The 14,854-nt window shown below is 45.7% G+C and overlaps 2 protein-coding genes across 5 annotated transcripts in view; one reads left to right on the forward strand and one right to left on the reverse strand.

Annotated features, from left to right (window-relative positions):
* Positions 1-14,854, reverse strand: part of LOC137305613 (putative uncharacterized protein C19orf81 homolog) — a 158,498-nt gene that overhangs the window by 59,511 nt on the left and 84,133 nt on the right. The gene's annotated exons all lie outside the window — the stretch shown is intronic.
* The window catches only part of syt3 (synaptotagmin III), a 43,759-nt gene that overhangs the window by 3,424 nt on the left and 25,481 nt on the right, over positions 1-14,854 (forward strand). Inside the window, exon 2 of the mRNA XM_067974476.1 lies at positions 12,631-13,015. Coding sequence (XP_067830577.1) covers positions 12,631-13,015 — 385 coding nt within the window. The remainder of the gene's footprint in view (positions 1-12,630; positions 13,016-14,854) is intronic.

Consider the following 14,854-nt stretch of genomic DNA (forward strand, 5'->3'; position numbering starts at 1 on the left):
TGATCCAATTGGGTAACAAAGAATCTGTTCCCTTTCCAATTGGCCTTGGGAAGGCCATTGGGCCTGAAGGATGGACCAATGGCGGGAGTGTGGTGGGGGGGGGAGGTCATGTGATGAAACCTCCAGGAATACAACTAACCAGAGTTGGCAACCCTAAGCCATCCATGGGGTCTCTCTGAGGGAGTTTGCCAAATTAGTGCGGGCTGGATTTAAATCACTGCCCCCCCCCCCACTCAGTCACCAGGAAGGGTTGAGTAAGTTGATTGTAAAATTTATCTAGGAAAAGCTGTCTGAAGGAGGGGACACATTTAAATTAATGGGCACTTTGACAATACCAACAACAGCTTGTGCTTTAACATAGAAAATGTCCCAAGGTGCTTTGCGGAGGCATATGGAATAATGGATGGGTGATCTGCTCCAGGCCGTGGAGACAAAAATCCACCCGTCATTTTTCTTTCTCTCATCTCTGCGCCAGCGTCTTTCAGCCCCTCCCTCTGAAGTGAAAATAAGCAGGTGAAAATTGTTTTCCTGTCAACTCACCTCCAAAAGGTTTCTGAAGTTCGTTCTCCAGCTTGTTTCTGAAATCATTTGGAGAAGCAAATACATAATCCTTGTTATAGCCTGAATGCTTTGAGTTGTAGCACAGAGAGAATCATACGGGATTTCTTCGCAATGTACTCAGACTGTGACATCCTGGGAATTTAGGGTAGTCAACTCTGGTTGGGCGTATTCCTGGACGTTCGTCACATGACCTCCTGCCTCCAACTGCCCCGCCCGGTCAAACAACTTTTTTTCCCATCTCCATAACTTTTAGAACTATTAAAATTAAACCGTTCAAAGAAAATTTTATTTAAAACACAAATTTTTTTAATGCCCCTATGATTTTTCTCCTACGAGTTCAGGAGATTAATTTTTAATTCCTGGAGACACCAGGGCAATCTGGGAATTGCAGGCACAGCTGTAGTTCTTAACTATTTTCCGCTGACAAAATTATAACTCTGGGAAGGACATCAACTCAAATCTCAAGCTTTAAAATCCTCATTCTCTTCTTTAAATCCCTCCATGACCTCACTCCACCCTACCTATCCAACCTCCTCTAGTCTTCCCTCTTGTTCCATACAGTCTTCTGGCTCTGCCTCCTGTGCATCTCCCCCCTTCTTTCGACCCATCATCAGTAGCATGGCTTTCAGCCACCTAGGCCCTGCTCCGAAACTCCCTCCTTCAAATCCATTGTTTCTCTACTCCTGTCTCCTCTTTTGGAAAGCTTCTCAAAACTGTCAAATTAGAATGAAGAAAGGCACTCTTTCTCTCTCACTCTCTCTCTCGCACAACTAGAAGTAATTGGAATATTTATATATTCCGAAAATCAACAAAACACAGTTTATAGTAATCAAAAGCTTTATATTTATCTGAAGGTAAGTTCAATTCAGTTGTTTTTTTGTTAAGACTAAAATTCCGTGGATGGTCTGAAATTCCATGGAAATTCCTGTTCTCCTGGTGTAATTCCAGTGGGAAAGCGACAGAATCCCCACAGAAACGACGGACATCTGGTTTACATCGGGTCTCCATCATTACTGAGAGTTTCCGCATTGTCTTGGAATTTCGGACCATCCCGTATAGAGCAAATGACTGGCCGGGGGATGGGGTGGGGGGTGGGGCAGGGACTCCCTAATAGAGTTCCCAGCCCTGGCTGTGGAAGGGGACCTGATGTAGTAGTGGCAGCTGGGATGCGTTGTGAGATGAGGCGGACTGCCATTCGCTAGGGTACATGTGGGTCCCACTGATGGGATCCCGGCACCAGCAAGAGGCCTAGACCCCCCGAAGAGGAATTAGTTTAAAAAAAAATCCTTCATCAGCCTCCTTGCTCGGGAGCCGATCAGGAGTGGGGTGGGGTCACGGGGGGAGGAGAGGGGTCTGAGCAGCTCCCAGCCTCATGGGCAAGCGGTCATGCAAGTTTCTTGGCACGTGAGGCAGGCGATGCCAAAGATGTACCCAAAGTGAGGCTTGTGCATGCCAGCCTGTCACCGTGTAAATTAAGAGCCCTCTCACTAACCCCACAGACTCTGGTGGGATCGGAGCTGGAGGGTACCGTCAACCAGCAGAATTACTACCCGTGGAACTTAAGGGCCACTATCTCCAGCTCTCTCTCTCTCCTCGCTCTCTGAGTTAAGCCTTGTCAGTGAAGTAAAATGAAGCATTTGATAATAAGAAAATATTGAAGGAAGAAAGAACTTGGATTTATATAGCGTCTTTTATCTCCTCAGGACATCCCAAAGCGCTTTACAGCCAATGAAGTACTTTTTGAAGTGTAGTCACTGTTGTAACATAGGGAAACACAGCAGCCAATTTGCGCACAGCAAGGTCCCACAAACACAAATGTAATAATTGACCAGATCGTCTGTTTTAATGATGTTGGTTGAGGGATAAATATTGACCAGGACACCAAGGAGAACTACCCTGCTCTTTTTTGAATGGTGCAGTGGATCTTTTACTCCCTCAGTACTGCACCGAAATGTCAGCCTGGGGTATGTGCTCAAGTGTCTGGAGTGGGGCTTGAATGTACAATCTTCTGACTCAGAGGTGAGACCGCTACCACTGAGCCAAGACTGACACTTAGTTTGAACTTGGATCTATACATCAAAAAAAAAATTAAAATTCATTCCGCAGCTCAATTCTGGCATTCAATAAGTAGCCAGTCTATCTGTTAATTATGAAAATGTCTAGAATTTTCCTTAGGTAAGCATAACTTGCTTCAGATAAAAGTTATTAAGTTAATGGTGTATGTTATGAGATTTTATACAAAAGAAATCAAAGACCTCATATTCTTTCTTATATTGCAAGGGGTTGGGCTCACAGACTGTGTACGACCCTTCATCTGTCAGACAGGAGAGACTTTCATCACATAAATCTGGATTGGATTCAAATCCAGAGGTGAAAGGTCAATGTCTTAGTTGCCCTTTCCCTCTCCATCTTTTCAAGGCATTTACTCTTGAGAGGGATGGTTCCACAGTATTTCCCCCCCCCAAATGGCCATTCTTCTCTTGTACGAAGATAGGAAAATGACACGGCCGCCAATAGTGGGGCAGGAAAAGTCCAGCTGGTCCATCAAGACCGCCCCACACTCATGATGGCCGGAGCATCGTGACTGGACACTTCCTCCCCCTCCCCCACTCCCCGCAGCCATGTAATTTCCTGGGAGAGGCAAAAAAACAGAAAAACCCAGGGCTAAATAGGAAAAACAACCCTGGAAAATTCCTCTCCGACCCCCTCAGGAGATCGAAAGCCAGTCCAGGAGATCACATGGACCATGTGTATGTTAACTATTGATCCATTTACCTTTTATATGATGCGATCTCTTCCCCAGAGATCCGGCCCAGCTCCCTTTTGAAGACGTACAGAGAGCCAGCACAAACCGTACAAACCTTTGTGAGCCCTTACGAGTGAGTGTTGGCAAGCTTTTGACTGTGGAGTGCATTACAATTGAACCCAATCCTATCCTCACCCAACACCCACGCTTCCACCTTTCAGCAAGGGCCAGCGATCAGGAAAGGGAATCGTGGCTCTGCGCTCCTCCAATTCTGGGCTCTTGCGCATTTCTGATTTTCACCGCCCCACCACTGGTAGTCGTGCCTTCAGCTGCCTAAGCCCTAAGCTCTGGAATTCCCTCCCTAAACCTCTCTTCCTCTCGAGCTCTCTTCCCCTCCTTTAAGACACTCCTTAAAACCTACCTCTTTGACCAAGCTTTTGGTCACCTGTTCTAATATCTCCTTATGTGGCTCGGTGTCAAATTTTGTTTGATAATCTCTTCTGTGAAGCACCTTGAGACGTTTTACTATGTTAAAGCTGCTATATAAATGCAAGTTGTTGTTGTGGCTGATTTCTTCCCTCTCTAGCCCTGTGAGAGTTGAGGCCCATTATCATGAGGTCCATTAATCTGAGTGAGTTCAATTAACTCAACGCAGATGCCCCTGGGACCTCTCTCATCTGACTGTTACTCCACAAGGTTCAGGCGACACCTTCGCAATAACCAGACTAATGTTGAAATATTTACTTTGTGTTTCGTTCAAGAATTCAGCCAATTGAGATAAGCTGTCGGAGCGACATGTAATCCTGACTGAGGGACCATGTTACTCTGCTAGACACTCCAGTCCATATTTGTGCAGCAATAACCTGTGTTTGTGGTGGGTTAATACATCTAAATACTCAGCTAATCTTTCATTAAGCAGTTCTCTGTGGCGATCAATCAGGGCGACAGTGGCCTTTTAATTCCTATTCTGTCATTTGCCAGACGTTTAATTAAAGAGAGAAATGCTTAATAAGCCCACAGTGTTATAAAGTGAGAGATATGTCGACTTACTGAAGTTGCCCTCTTATTTAAATGCTGCAATGAGCATTCGAACATTGCTGGACAGGAAAGGACCCTCTGGTCCATCCAGCCTGTCCTACACAATATGATGCATCGCACATCACAATATATACAATCCTCACCTCATCTGAAAGCATTTGAATTTGATCTCCTGGGAGAGGCGAAAAACAGATTAAAAAAAAAACCCAGGTCAATTTAGCAAATTCCACTTAGGCAATCATAACTAGTCCAGGAGGTCATTCTGGCCTTGATAATTCTATGCAGTACCTATCACTTACACAAGATGATCTCTGCACCAGTCAGGAGGAATTCCTTAGAGCAGTGCAGTTCTCCCCCAGTGTCCTGGCCCAATATTGTATCCCTCAACTAACATCACTAAAAAAAAGATGATCTGGTCATTATCAGATTGCTGTTTGTGGGATCTTGCTGTGCACAAATTGGCAGCTGCGTTTCCCTCCATTACATCAGTGACTGCACTTCAAAAAGTACGTCAATGGCTGTAAAGCGCTTTTGGGATGTCCCGCGGTCATGAAAGGCGCTATATAAATGCAAGTTCTTTCTTTTATCAGCATTGACCAGACCCTTTTTTGTATTCCTTTGACGTTCCAGGAGTTATGGATTCATAGTCCCAAACCCATTCCCTGCCCTTGTCTGACTTAACCCTGGCTTGTATTTATCTATTCATGTTATATTAACAAATACATTTAGCAAAACGTCAATACTGTGTAATGTAATATGAAGCATACACACATCTGCCACAAACAGTCACGCACACAAACACTCTCCCAGTCATACAATATCCAGGTCTCGAACCAGCGTTAAATCTCTCTTGGAACTAACATGTGACTCAAGGCAGTAAAATCAATGCGCCAATGGGCCTATGGCTCCCTCCACTATAAATCTTCTGTGATTCCGTCGTCATGCAATGTGTAACCAAGCAGGTTCTGCTGTACACCCTCGCTGTAATTACAGTGCGGGACAGCCTCTCCCTCAACCCGAGCTGTTTAACATGTGGTCTGATGTGCTCAGTTACAGTAGCAGTCAATGCTTCCTGCTTCAGTGCAGAGCTGGGCTCAGGGATAAACCTAGAGAAAAGGATCTTTCTTCCCCCCCCACCTTGCCCGATATGCTCCCTTCTTCTTGTTACACTGTCTCAAGCCATGATGCAGGTCAAGAGGGCACTAGTCTGGACCTTGGCTAGCTGACCGTTCATCGACCATTGACAGAACATGTTGGAAGGATGTTCCACTGTAGTGGGGGTTGGGCAACATCACAACCAAACTTGACTCTGTCCTTGCTCGTGGGATCACAACCAAACCTTGATCCTATTCTCACTTGCAGCATCACAACTAGTGTCATGCCATGGGATCTTTTACATCCACCTGAGAGGGCAGTGCTACCTCAGTACTGGCAGTGGGAGTTTCAGCCTGGATTATGTGCTCAAGTCTCTGGAGTGGAGCTTGAACCCACAACCTTCTGACTCGGAGCCGAGAGCGCTACGCACTGAGCCAAGGCTGACACCTGTACATTTGTATCCTCCGTCCCTCGCCCCCCATATGTCACCCACCTTAAGGAGAAGACACAAATGGGGTGAAATTGATCTTTGGCGGTAGGGGCAAAACAAGCGGTAACAAACTGGCAGCCCACTTTACAACAATAACAATATGCATTTATATAGCACTTTTAATGTAGTACTTTTAATGTCTCAAGGCGCTTCACAGAAGTGTTATCAGCCAAAATTTGATACCGAGTTGCATAAGGAGATATTAGGACAGGTGACTAAAAGCTTAGTCACAGAGGTAGGTTTTAAGGAGTGTCTTAAAGGACGACAGAGAGGTAGCGAGGCAGAGAGATTTAGGGAGGGAATTCCAGAACTCAGGGCCTAGGCAACTGAAGGTACGGCCACCAATGGTGGAGCGATTAAAATCGGGGATGCACAAGAGGCCAGAATTGGAGGAGCGCAGAGACCTCGGAGGGTTGTAGGGCTGAAGGAGGTTACAGAGATAGGGAGGGGCGAGGTCATGGAGAGATTTGAAAACAAGGATGAGAGTTTTAAAATCGAGGCGTTGACGGACCGGGAGCCAATGTAGGCCAATTAGCACAGGGGTGATGGGTGAACAGGACTTGGTGCGAGTTAGGATAGGGGCAACAGAGTTTTTCAATGAGCTCAAGCTTACGGAGGGTGCAAGGTGGGAGGCCGGGCAGGAGAGCATTGGAATAGTCAAGCCTAGAGGTAACAAAGGCATGGCTGAGGTTTTCAACAGCAGATGAGCTGAGGCAGGGGCGGAGATGGGCGATGTTACGGAGGGGAGAGTAGGCGGTCTTGGAAGTAGGTGGGAGGCTGGCCAGGAGAGCTTTACACTTCAATAGAAAAGTAAATTGGGCGGGGAGTAAAGCAGGCTGCCGGTTCACTATCACCCATTTTGCGCTAGTGGCGTTGGCCAATCTCACCCCCAGAAAACCAAAAAGATACGATTCCTTGTCTTCATAGCTGTCAGGATCCAGCATTTGGTGAGACAACAATTGCAAAAGTGTTGGTAATGTTGAAGGTGTGTGCTCAAATTTATTATTTATTAGATATATATAGCAATTCAATGCATTATTTAACAGCGAGGCTGCTGAAAAAGCCAAACTAATGTTTTAATTACTGAATTAGACATTATTACACCACCCCAGCAGCTCATCGAAATTATTTATCTGTTTACAGGTAATTTATTATTAAGCAAATAGTGTAATCACTTCCCAATCAGGAGGCCTTCCTACCGCTTGTGGTGCCTGATCTTACAGAAGCTCGATCACTGTCCTTACTGTATAAAATGCCAGGCATTTATGCGTAGTCTACCTCAAGGGACAGACCTAGTGCAGTCATGAATAGTAAGTTAGTGAAGAGACTTGATCTCATTTGTTGGTGAAAGAATTTACAGGGAAGGTAGAAAGATGGGAGGATGTCAAGGCCTTGGAGAGGGTGCAGAGGAGTTTTACTAGAATGGTACCGGGGATGAGGAACTTACGTGGAGAGACTAGAGAAGCTGGGGATTGTTCTCCTTAGAGAGAGAAGGTTGAGGGGAGATTTAAAAGAGCTGTTCAAAATCATGAAGGGTTTTGATAGAGCAAATAAGGAGAAACTGTTTCCAATGGCAGAAGGGTCGGTAACCAGAGGACACAGATTTTAGGTAATTGGCAAAAGAGCCAGAGGTGAGATGAGGAGAATTTTTTTTACGCAGTGAGTTGTTATGATCTGGAATAAACTGCCTGAAAGGGTGGTGGATGCAGATTCAATAATAACTTTCAAAAAGGGAATTGGATAAATATTTGAAGAGGAGAAAATTGCAGGGCTATGGGGAAAAAGCAGAAGAGTGGGTCTAATTGGATAGCTCTTTTGAAGAGCTGGCTCAGGCACGATGGGCCGAATGGCCTCCTTCTGTGCTGTAAGATTCTATGATTTGGGGCCTAGAAAGTGGTAGAGGCCTAATGACGTGAGGTAAAGGGCCTTGTAAGACTACGCCAAACCAAGAAGGTCCCAAGTTCAATCCCTTGTCTATGCTAAGATTCAGCTGGGAAATTGACAATACTTCAGGAACAGCTGCTTGCCCCTCTGCAGAACATGGGGAAAACTGGAATAGACCTATTTGGGCCCCATAAACCCTTTTGGGCCGCTGTACTGGATGTAGCTGTTGACCTGACCTCCACTCCTGACCCTGCCAGAGTATCTAGGACCAGAGCAGGGTCAACTAATTACAAGGTTGCTGGCTGGTGCCCGCGTCAGTAGGGGCCCATCTTGGGTGTCCGCTGGAGAAGGGGGGTTGGAAGATGTGGCACCAATCAGCCATGCGGGAGTACCGTTGGCAGCTTCCCACCCCCCCAAAAAAGGTTTGCCATCCACTGATCGTCAGCCCCCTCTGTAAGAGGGCCAAAGACAAAACATTTGTTACAGGCAGATCCAGGGTCTTCCAGGGTCATGAACCCAGTTGGGTCCTATTCCTGGCCCAATAATGACCGAGGTGCCGGGTTCTTCCTGGTGTCCAGATGATGGGGCAGAAAGGAGGCGGGAACTGCAAGAATTACATCGGCAGAGTTTGCCCACTAGCCCCATTGCTGTCACTTCCTGGGCAATGTTGGGGGTGGATGGAAATCCCAGGTTGCCCCAGCTCCTGTCGGAAACTGCCTGCAGATGCTCTTCTGTGTGGAGACCCGGCATTAAGGTTGCATGTAAGAAAGCACACAATAGATTTTCCTCTTTGTTACACTGGCCCAGGATGTCCTGGGTTAACCAACATAGGAACAGGAGGAGGCCATTCAGCCCCTAGAGCCTGTTCTGCCATTCAATTAGATCTGCACTTTGCTCCATATTCCTCGATACCCTTACCTAATAAAAATCCATCAATCTCAGTCTTGAAAGCTCCAATTGTCCCCCAGCATCCACAGCCTTGGGGGAGAGAATTTGAGATTTCTACTATCATTTGTGTGAAAAAGTGTTTCCTGATTTCACTCCTGAACAGCCTAGCTCTAAATTTAAGATTATGTCCCCTCGTTCTTGATTCCCCCAACAGAGGAAATAGTTTCTCCGTATCTACCCTATCAAATCCTGTTAACATTTAAACACCTCAATCAGACCACCCCCTCAATCTTCTATACTTAAGAGAATACAACCCGAGTTTATGCAACCTATCCTCATAACTAAACCCTCTAAGCCTCAGTATCATTCTGGTGAATCTGTGCTGCACCCCCACCAAGGCCAATGTATCCTTCCTGAGGTGCAGTGTCCAAAACTGAACACAGTACTCCAGATGGGGTCTGACCAAGGCTCTGTACAACTACAGCATAACTTCCTCCGCTTTGTAATTCAGCCCCCTTGAGATAAAGGCCAACATTCCATTAGCTTTTTTGATTGCTTTTTGTACCTGTCTACTAGCTTTAAATGATTTGTGTATTTGGAATCCCAAATCTCTTTGTTCCTTTCCAATTCCTAGTGATATTGACAGAACTGAGTCTGTATCTGCAATAGGAATAGCAAAGTGAGGCAATTGGGCCTTTATACATTAATTTCTCCTGGTGTAATTTTAGGGCCCCTGTGTTACTGGGTATAATGTCCCTGCATATCTATCTGTTTTATTAAAAGTTTTCAACCTGGTGCAAATCTAACATGTCTGACATTCCCATAGCGGGCGAAGCATTCCAATTTGCTCAAATGTCACATTCACCGAAAAGCACCCAATCAAAAAATACTTACCCCAACACACAGCACTATTTCTCAAACAAAATTCCCATTCAAAAAAGAAAGGAACCAATCACATCCCTGAATTTCTTTCTCCCAAAGTCCTTTGAGTAGCCATTCTCGTTTCCCAAACACCTCATTACATACCCGGAAAAACAAAATAAGCAACATAAAGATAATCATAAATAATTCTAAAAAATATCACAAAACTAAGCAGATCATCTAATGCACTCCATAAAAGACCTTAATTAGAGCAGAAATGAAGTCAATATTTTAATAGCACTGTGTTTGAACAGCTAGAATATTTGTCCTCAAAATTGAAAAATTAAAAAATAAGGGACTCCAGAAACAGCTTTAAAAAATGAAATAAAGTCAGGACGCGAACAAAAAATATAGCTCACTTGGAAGAGGACTATAAGCAACTTCAGGAGGACATAGAGAAGTTAGTTGATTGATGTTAGGTGAAATTTAATGCAGAGAAAGTGAGGTGATACATTTTGAGAGGAGGAATAAGGAGAGGAAATGTGCACTAAATGGTAAGACTTTAAAAGAAGTAGAGGAACAGAGATACAAAAGAAAGTGTGTGAGACGTGCAGAGAGACTAAGAGGACAAGGTCACCCTGAAAAAAAAAGTAACATGTCCATTAAAATAAATGTGACAACACGATTGTTAAAGAATTCATACAAAGCCATTCGGCACCATTTGTTACTGATAACGTCCAATGCAACTTCAATCGCAGAAAGAATTATGGATGGAAGAGAGCAGAGACAGGGTTACGAGAAAAGAGAGAGAGAGAGATTTTCAATGAGATTTGTCCATGAGCAATGCCACTGGAGCTCAACCCATGGTATCGTGGATTGTAATCTTAAACTGACTCACTGGAGCTTGCCTGAAATTGTGTCTGCTGAAAACTGCTGAAAACAATCAGGGAGGAGCTAAATGGAAGCATGTACATATATGGGTAATAGAGGTTAGAGCGCCACTGATTGGCTGAGGGTAGATCATATCATGATCATGTGAATGGCTCATGAAGTTGGAGATATATAAAGGACCACCTTAAGTGGGGAGGGTAAAGCAGGAGCAGATAGAACAATGAAAATCAGACAACTTACACAGTTGTGGTCACCAGCTCTCCAAAGGATTGGAGTTATCATAGTATCGTAGTAGGTACAGCAAGGAGGAGGCCATTCAGCCCATTGTGGCTGTGCCTGCTTTTTGAAAGAGCTATCCAATTAGTCCCACTCCCCTGCTCTTTCTCCATAGCCCTGTAATGTTTTTCCCTTCAAGTATTTATCCAACTCCCTTTTGAAAGTTACTATTGAATCTACTTCCACCGCCCTTTCATGCCGTGCGTTCCAGATCATTATAACTCGCTGCATAAAAAAATGTTTCCTCATGTCGCCTCTGGCTCTTTTGCCGATCACCTTAAATCTGTGTCCTCTGGTTATCGACCCTTCTGCCACTGGAAACAGTTTCTCCTTATTTACTCTATCAAAATCCTTCATAATTTTGAACACCTCTATCAAATTTCCCCTTAACCTTCTCTGTTCCAAAGAGAACAACCCCAGCTTCCCCAGTCTCTCCACACAACTGAAGTCCCTCATCTCTGGTACCATTCTAGTAAATCTCTTCTGCACCCTCTCCAAAGCCTTGACATCCTTCCTAAACTGTGGTGCCCAGAATTGAACACGGTACTCCAGCTGAGGCCTAACCAGTATTTTCTATAGGTTTAGCATAACTTTTGTACTCTATGCCTCTATTAATAAAGCCCAGGATCCCATACGCTTTTTTAACAACCTTCTCAACTTGTCCGGCCACCTTTAAAGATTTGTGTATGTGAACCCCCAGGTCTCTCTGTTCCTGCACCCATTTTAAAATTGTACCATTTAGTTTATATTGCCTCTCCTCATTCTTCCTACCAAAATGTATCATTTCACACTTCTATGGTAACAGGGATGATAGAATTCAGTTATGTGGAGAGACTAGAGAAGTTGGGATTGTTCTCCTTGGAGCAGAGAACGGTAAGGGAAGATTTAATAGAGGTATTCAAAATTATGAGGATTTTGATAGGGTAGATAGGGAGAAATTATTTCCACTGGCAGGAGGGTCGGTAACCAGAGGACACAGATTTAAAATAATTGGCAAAAAAGCCAGGGAGGAGATGAGGAGAAATGTTTTTACTCAGCGAGTTGTTATGATCTGGAATGCACTGCCTGAAAGGGTGGTGGAAACAGATGCAATAGTAACTTTCAAAAGGGAATTGGATATTTACTTGAAAAGGAAAAATTTGCGGGGCTATGGGGAAAGAGCAGGCTGAGTGGGACTAATTGGTCAGCTCTTTCACAGAGCCGGCACAGGCACGATGGGCTGAATGGCCTCTTACTGTGCTGTACGATTCTAATATCCATCTTTTGTACTTACTGCTTGGTTATTGTTTGTAACTAATTGTACTTGATTATTTATGCTCCACACGAGCCTCCTCCCGCCCCTCTTCATCTAACCCTATCAGCATAAGCTTCTATTTCCCTCATGTGTTTATCTGGCTTCCCTTTAAATGCATCTATGATGTTTGCCTCAACCACTGGCAGCGAGTTCCACATTCTAACCTCTGGGTAAAGAAGTTTCTCCTGAATTCCCTATTGGATTTATTAGTGACTGTCTTATATTTATGGCCATTAGTTTTGTTCTCCCCCGCAAGTGGAAATATATTCTCTATGTCTATTCTTTCAAACCCTTTCATAATTTTAAAGACCTCTATCAGCATTCTCTTTTCTAGAGAAAAGAGCTCCAGCCTGTTCAATCTTTCCTGATAGGTATAACCTCTCAGTTCTGGTATCATCGTTGTAAATCTTTTTTGCACCTTCTCCAGTGCCTCTACATTCCTTTAGTGATATAGAGACCTGAACTGTGATTGCTACCATATTGGTTGTCTTGTTAAATCTGTGTACAGTTTATCACTTCGATTATGTCACTCTGTCACTCAAGGGTTTGACGCTTGTCACTAACTGTCGTCTCTTTTTTTTCCTCCCCTGTTGTGTCTTGCTTCAGATATATCGGTCAGCCTTCTCTCCGTGATTGTAACCTTCTGTGGCATCGTCCTCCTGGGAGTCTCGCTCTTTGTGTCATGGAAGCTGTGCTGGATCCCATGGCGGGACAAAGGCCTGAACCCCCAGCGCAAAGACCCTCACCACCACCACCACCACCTGCACCACCACCACTCGCACTTCACCGACCTCGCCGTTGAGCGGGTCGAGTGCGGGCCCGAGATGCCCGAGCGGTCTTACCTCGACCTGGAGTCCTACCCCGAGTCCAGCATCAAGCTGAGCCAGACCTCACCCGATATCCCAGTGGACACCAACTCGGGGAGTAAGGAGAACTGCATCCCCAACGCACACTCCCACCAACAGGTCTCCGCCCCGCCACCAGCAACAAGGTGGGAAACAAAGCGTCAGTGTTTGGGATGGTGGGGGTTTGTAGGTAATTCTTGCCCCCCTCCCTCCCCTCACCTCCACACAGGCTTCTTTTATTTATTCAGATGAAGGCAGGTTGAAACGAGAAGATGGAGTGAATCAGGAAGTCGTGATTAGGTGACGCCAAGCTTAGGTTTTTATGAAGTGTCAGCCATGCCTCAGTGGGCAGCACTCTTGCCTGAGTCAGAAGGTTGCGGGTTCAAGTCCCACTCCAAAGACTTGAGCACAAAATCTAGGCTGGCACTCCCAGTGCAGTACTGAGGGAGTGCTGCTCTGTCGGAGGTGCTGTCTTTTGGATGAGATGCTAAACCGAGGTCCCGTCTGCCATCTCAGGTGGATGTAAAAGATCCCATGGCACTATTTCGAAGAAGAGCAGGGAAGTCCTGGCCAATATTTATCCCCCAGCCATCATCACTAAAAACAGATGATCTGGTCATTGTCACTTTGGTGTTTGTGGGACCTTGCTGTGCACAAATTGGCTGCCGCATTTCCTACATTACAAGAGTGACTACACTTCAAAAATTGTCTGTAAAGCAATTTGGGGTGTCTTGAGGTCGAGAAAGGTGCTATATAAATGCAAGTTCTTTCTTCTTTGAAGATTATAGGAGAAAGGGAAGACTAGGAGCGGGGAGGGAACAGTTCCACAACAAAGGATGGTCTGCAATCGCAGTGAAGTGCGCTCGCGGGGAGCGCAGGTTGGGAAGTAGGCCTGTGTGTGTATTTTTTTTTTCTCTGTCATCTGTTAATTTTATTTAACAGTGAACCCAGGGCTCTGATTCCCCAGCTAGTGTTTCCTGTGAGTGCCAGTCCTCGCTGGGAGCGCCCGATCGTGAATCTGTGTTTCAGCACCGCAAAGGCCACCGGGTTATTTGACCATGAGAGGCATTGTGGCCGAGTCCGACACTGCCTCCTCCCTCCCCCCCCCACCCCGAAGACATCCAGACACACACACGTTTTCTCGTGGTGGTCCCTAAATCAGGAGCAGCAGCCCTGGATGATTTGCTCTTACTAGCTCAGGGTCACAGAGCAGTGCAGCACCCTTAGAAAGGTGAGTCGGCAACGCAGAGAAAATCTTCCACCAGGTGATCTTTCTGCCCCTCTTTTTTAAAGTTATTCGCCCCTCCCCTTTATGTCTCACCATTCCCCTCCTAATTACACTTATAACATGTTGCTAGGCAACATGCCAGGGCAACCTCCAATTCCCCGTCCCAGTTTGCTTTTTTAGGGTTCAGGCGACCTGAGGTGATCCAAACTGTGCCAAATTTTGGTGAGGGTGGGGATCCTAACAAAGGGAAGGGGGTCATAAAGAGGGGAGGGTGTCTTAACGAGGGGAGGAGGTCTTAATGAGGAGCGCGAGTCTTAACGAGGAATGCAGGTCTTAACGAGAGGAAGGGTCGTATTGAGGGGAGGGTGTGCTAACAAGGGGAGGGTGTGGTAATGAGGGATGGGGGACATAAAGAGGTGAGGAGGGCGTAACGAGGGGAGAAGGGCGTAACGAGGGGAGGAGGGCACAACGAGGGGAGAAGGCTGTAACGAGGAGAGGGGGTCGTAGGGAGGGGAGGCGGGGTCGTAACGAGGCGAGTGGGTCGTAACAACATCGTGAAGGGGCCTACATTTCCTGATGGACAGCGAACGGACCTTTCGCTAAGAGAACACTTAGTGCAGTACTGAGCATCGCAACAGCCATCCCCTCCCCCACTCCGAGCTATTTATAACCCAGGAGGAGGCAGGCTCTTGTCACGTATAGTCAATAACTGGACAGTAGTGCACTTTAATTGATAATTCCATGGACTGTTCTCATG

Source organism: Heptranchias perlo, chromosome 40 (assembly GCF_035084215.1).
Source record: "Heptranchias perlo isolate sHepPer1 chromosome 40, sHepPer1.hap1, whole genome shotgun sequence".
NCBI lineage: Eukaryota > Metazoa > Chordata > Chondrichthyes > Hexanchiformes > Hexanchidae > Heptranchias > Heptranchias perlo.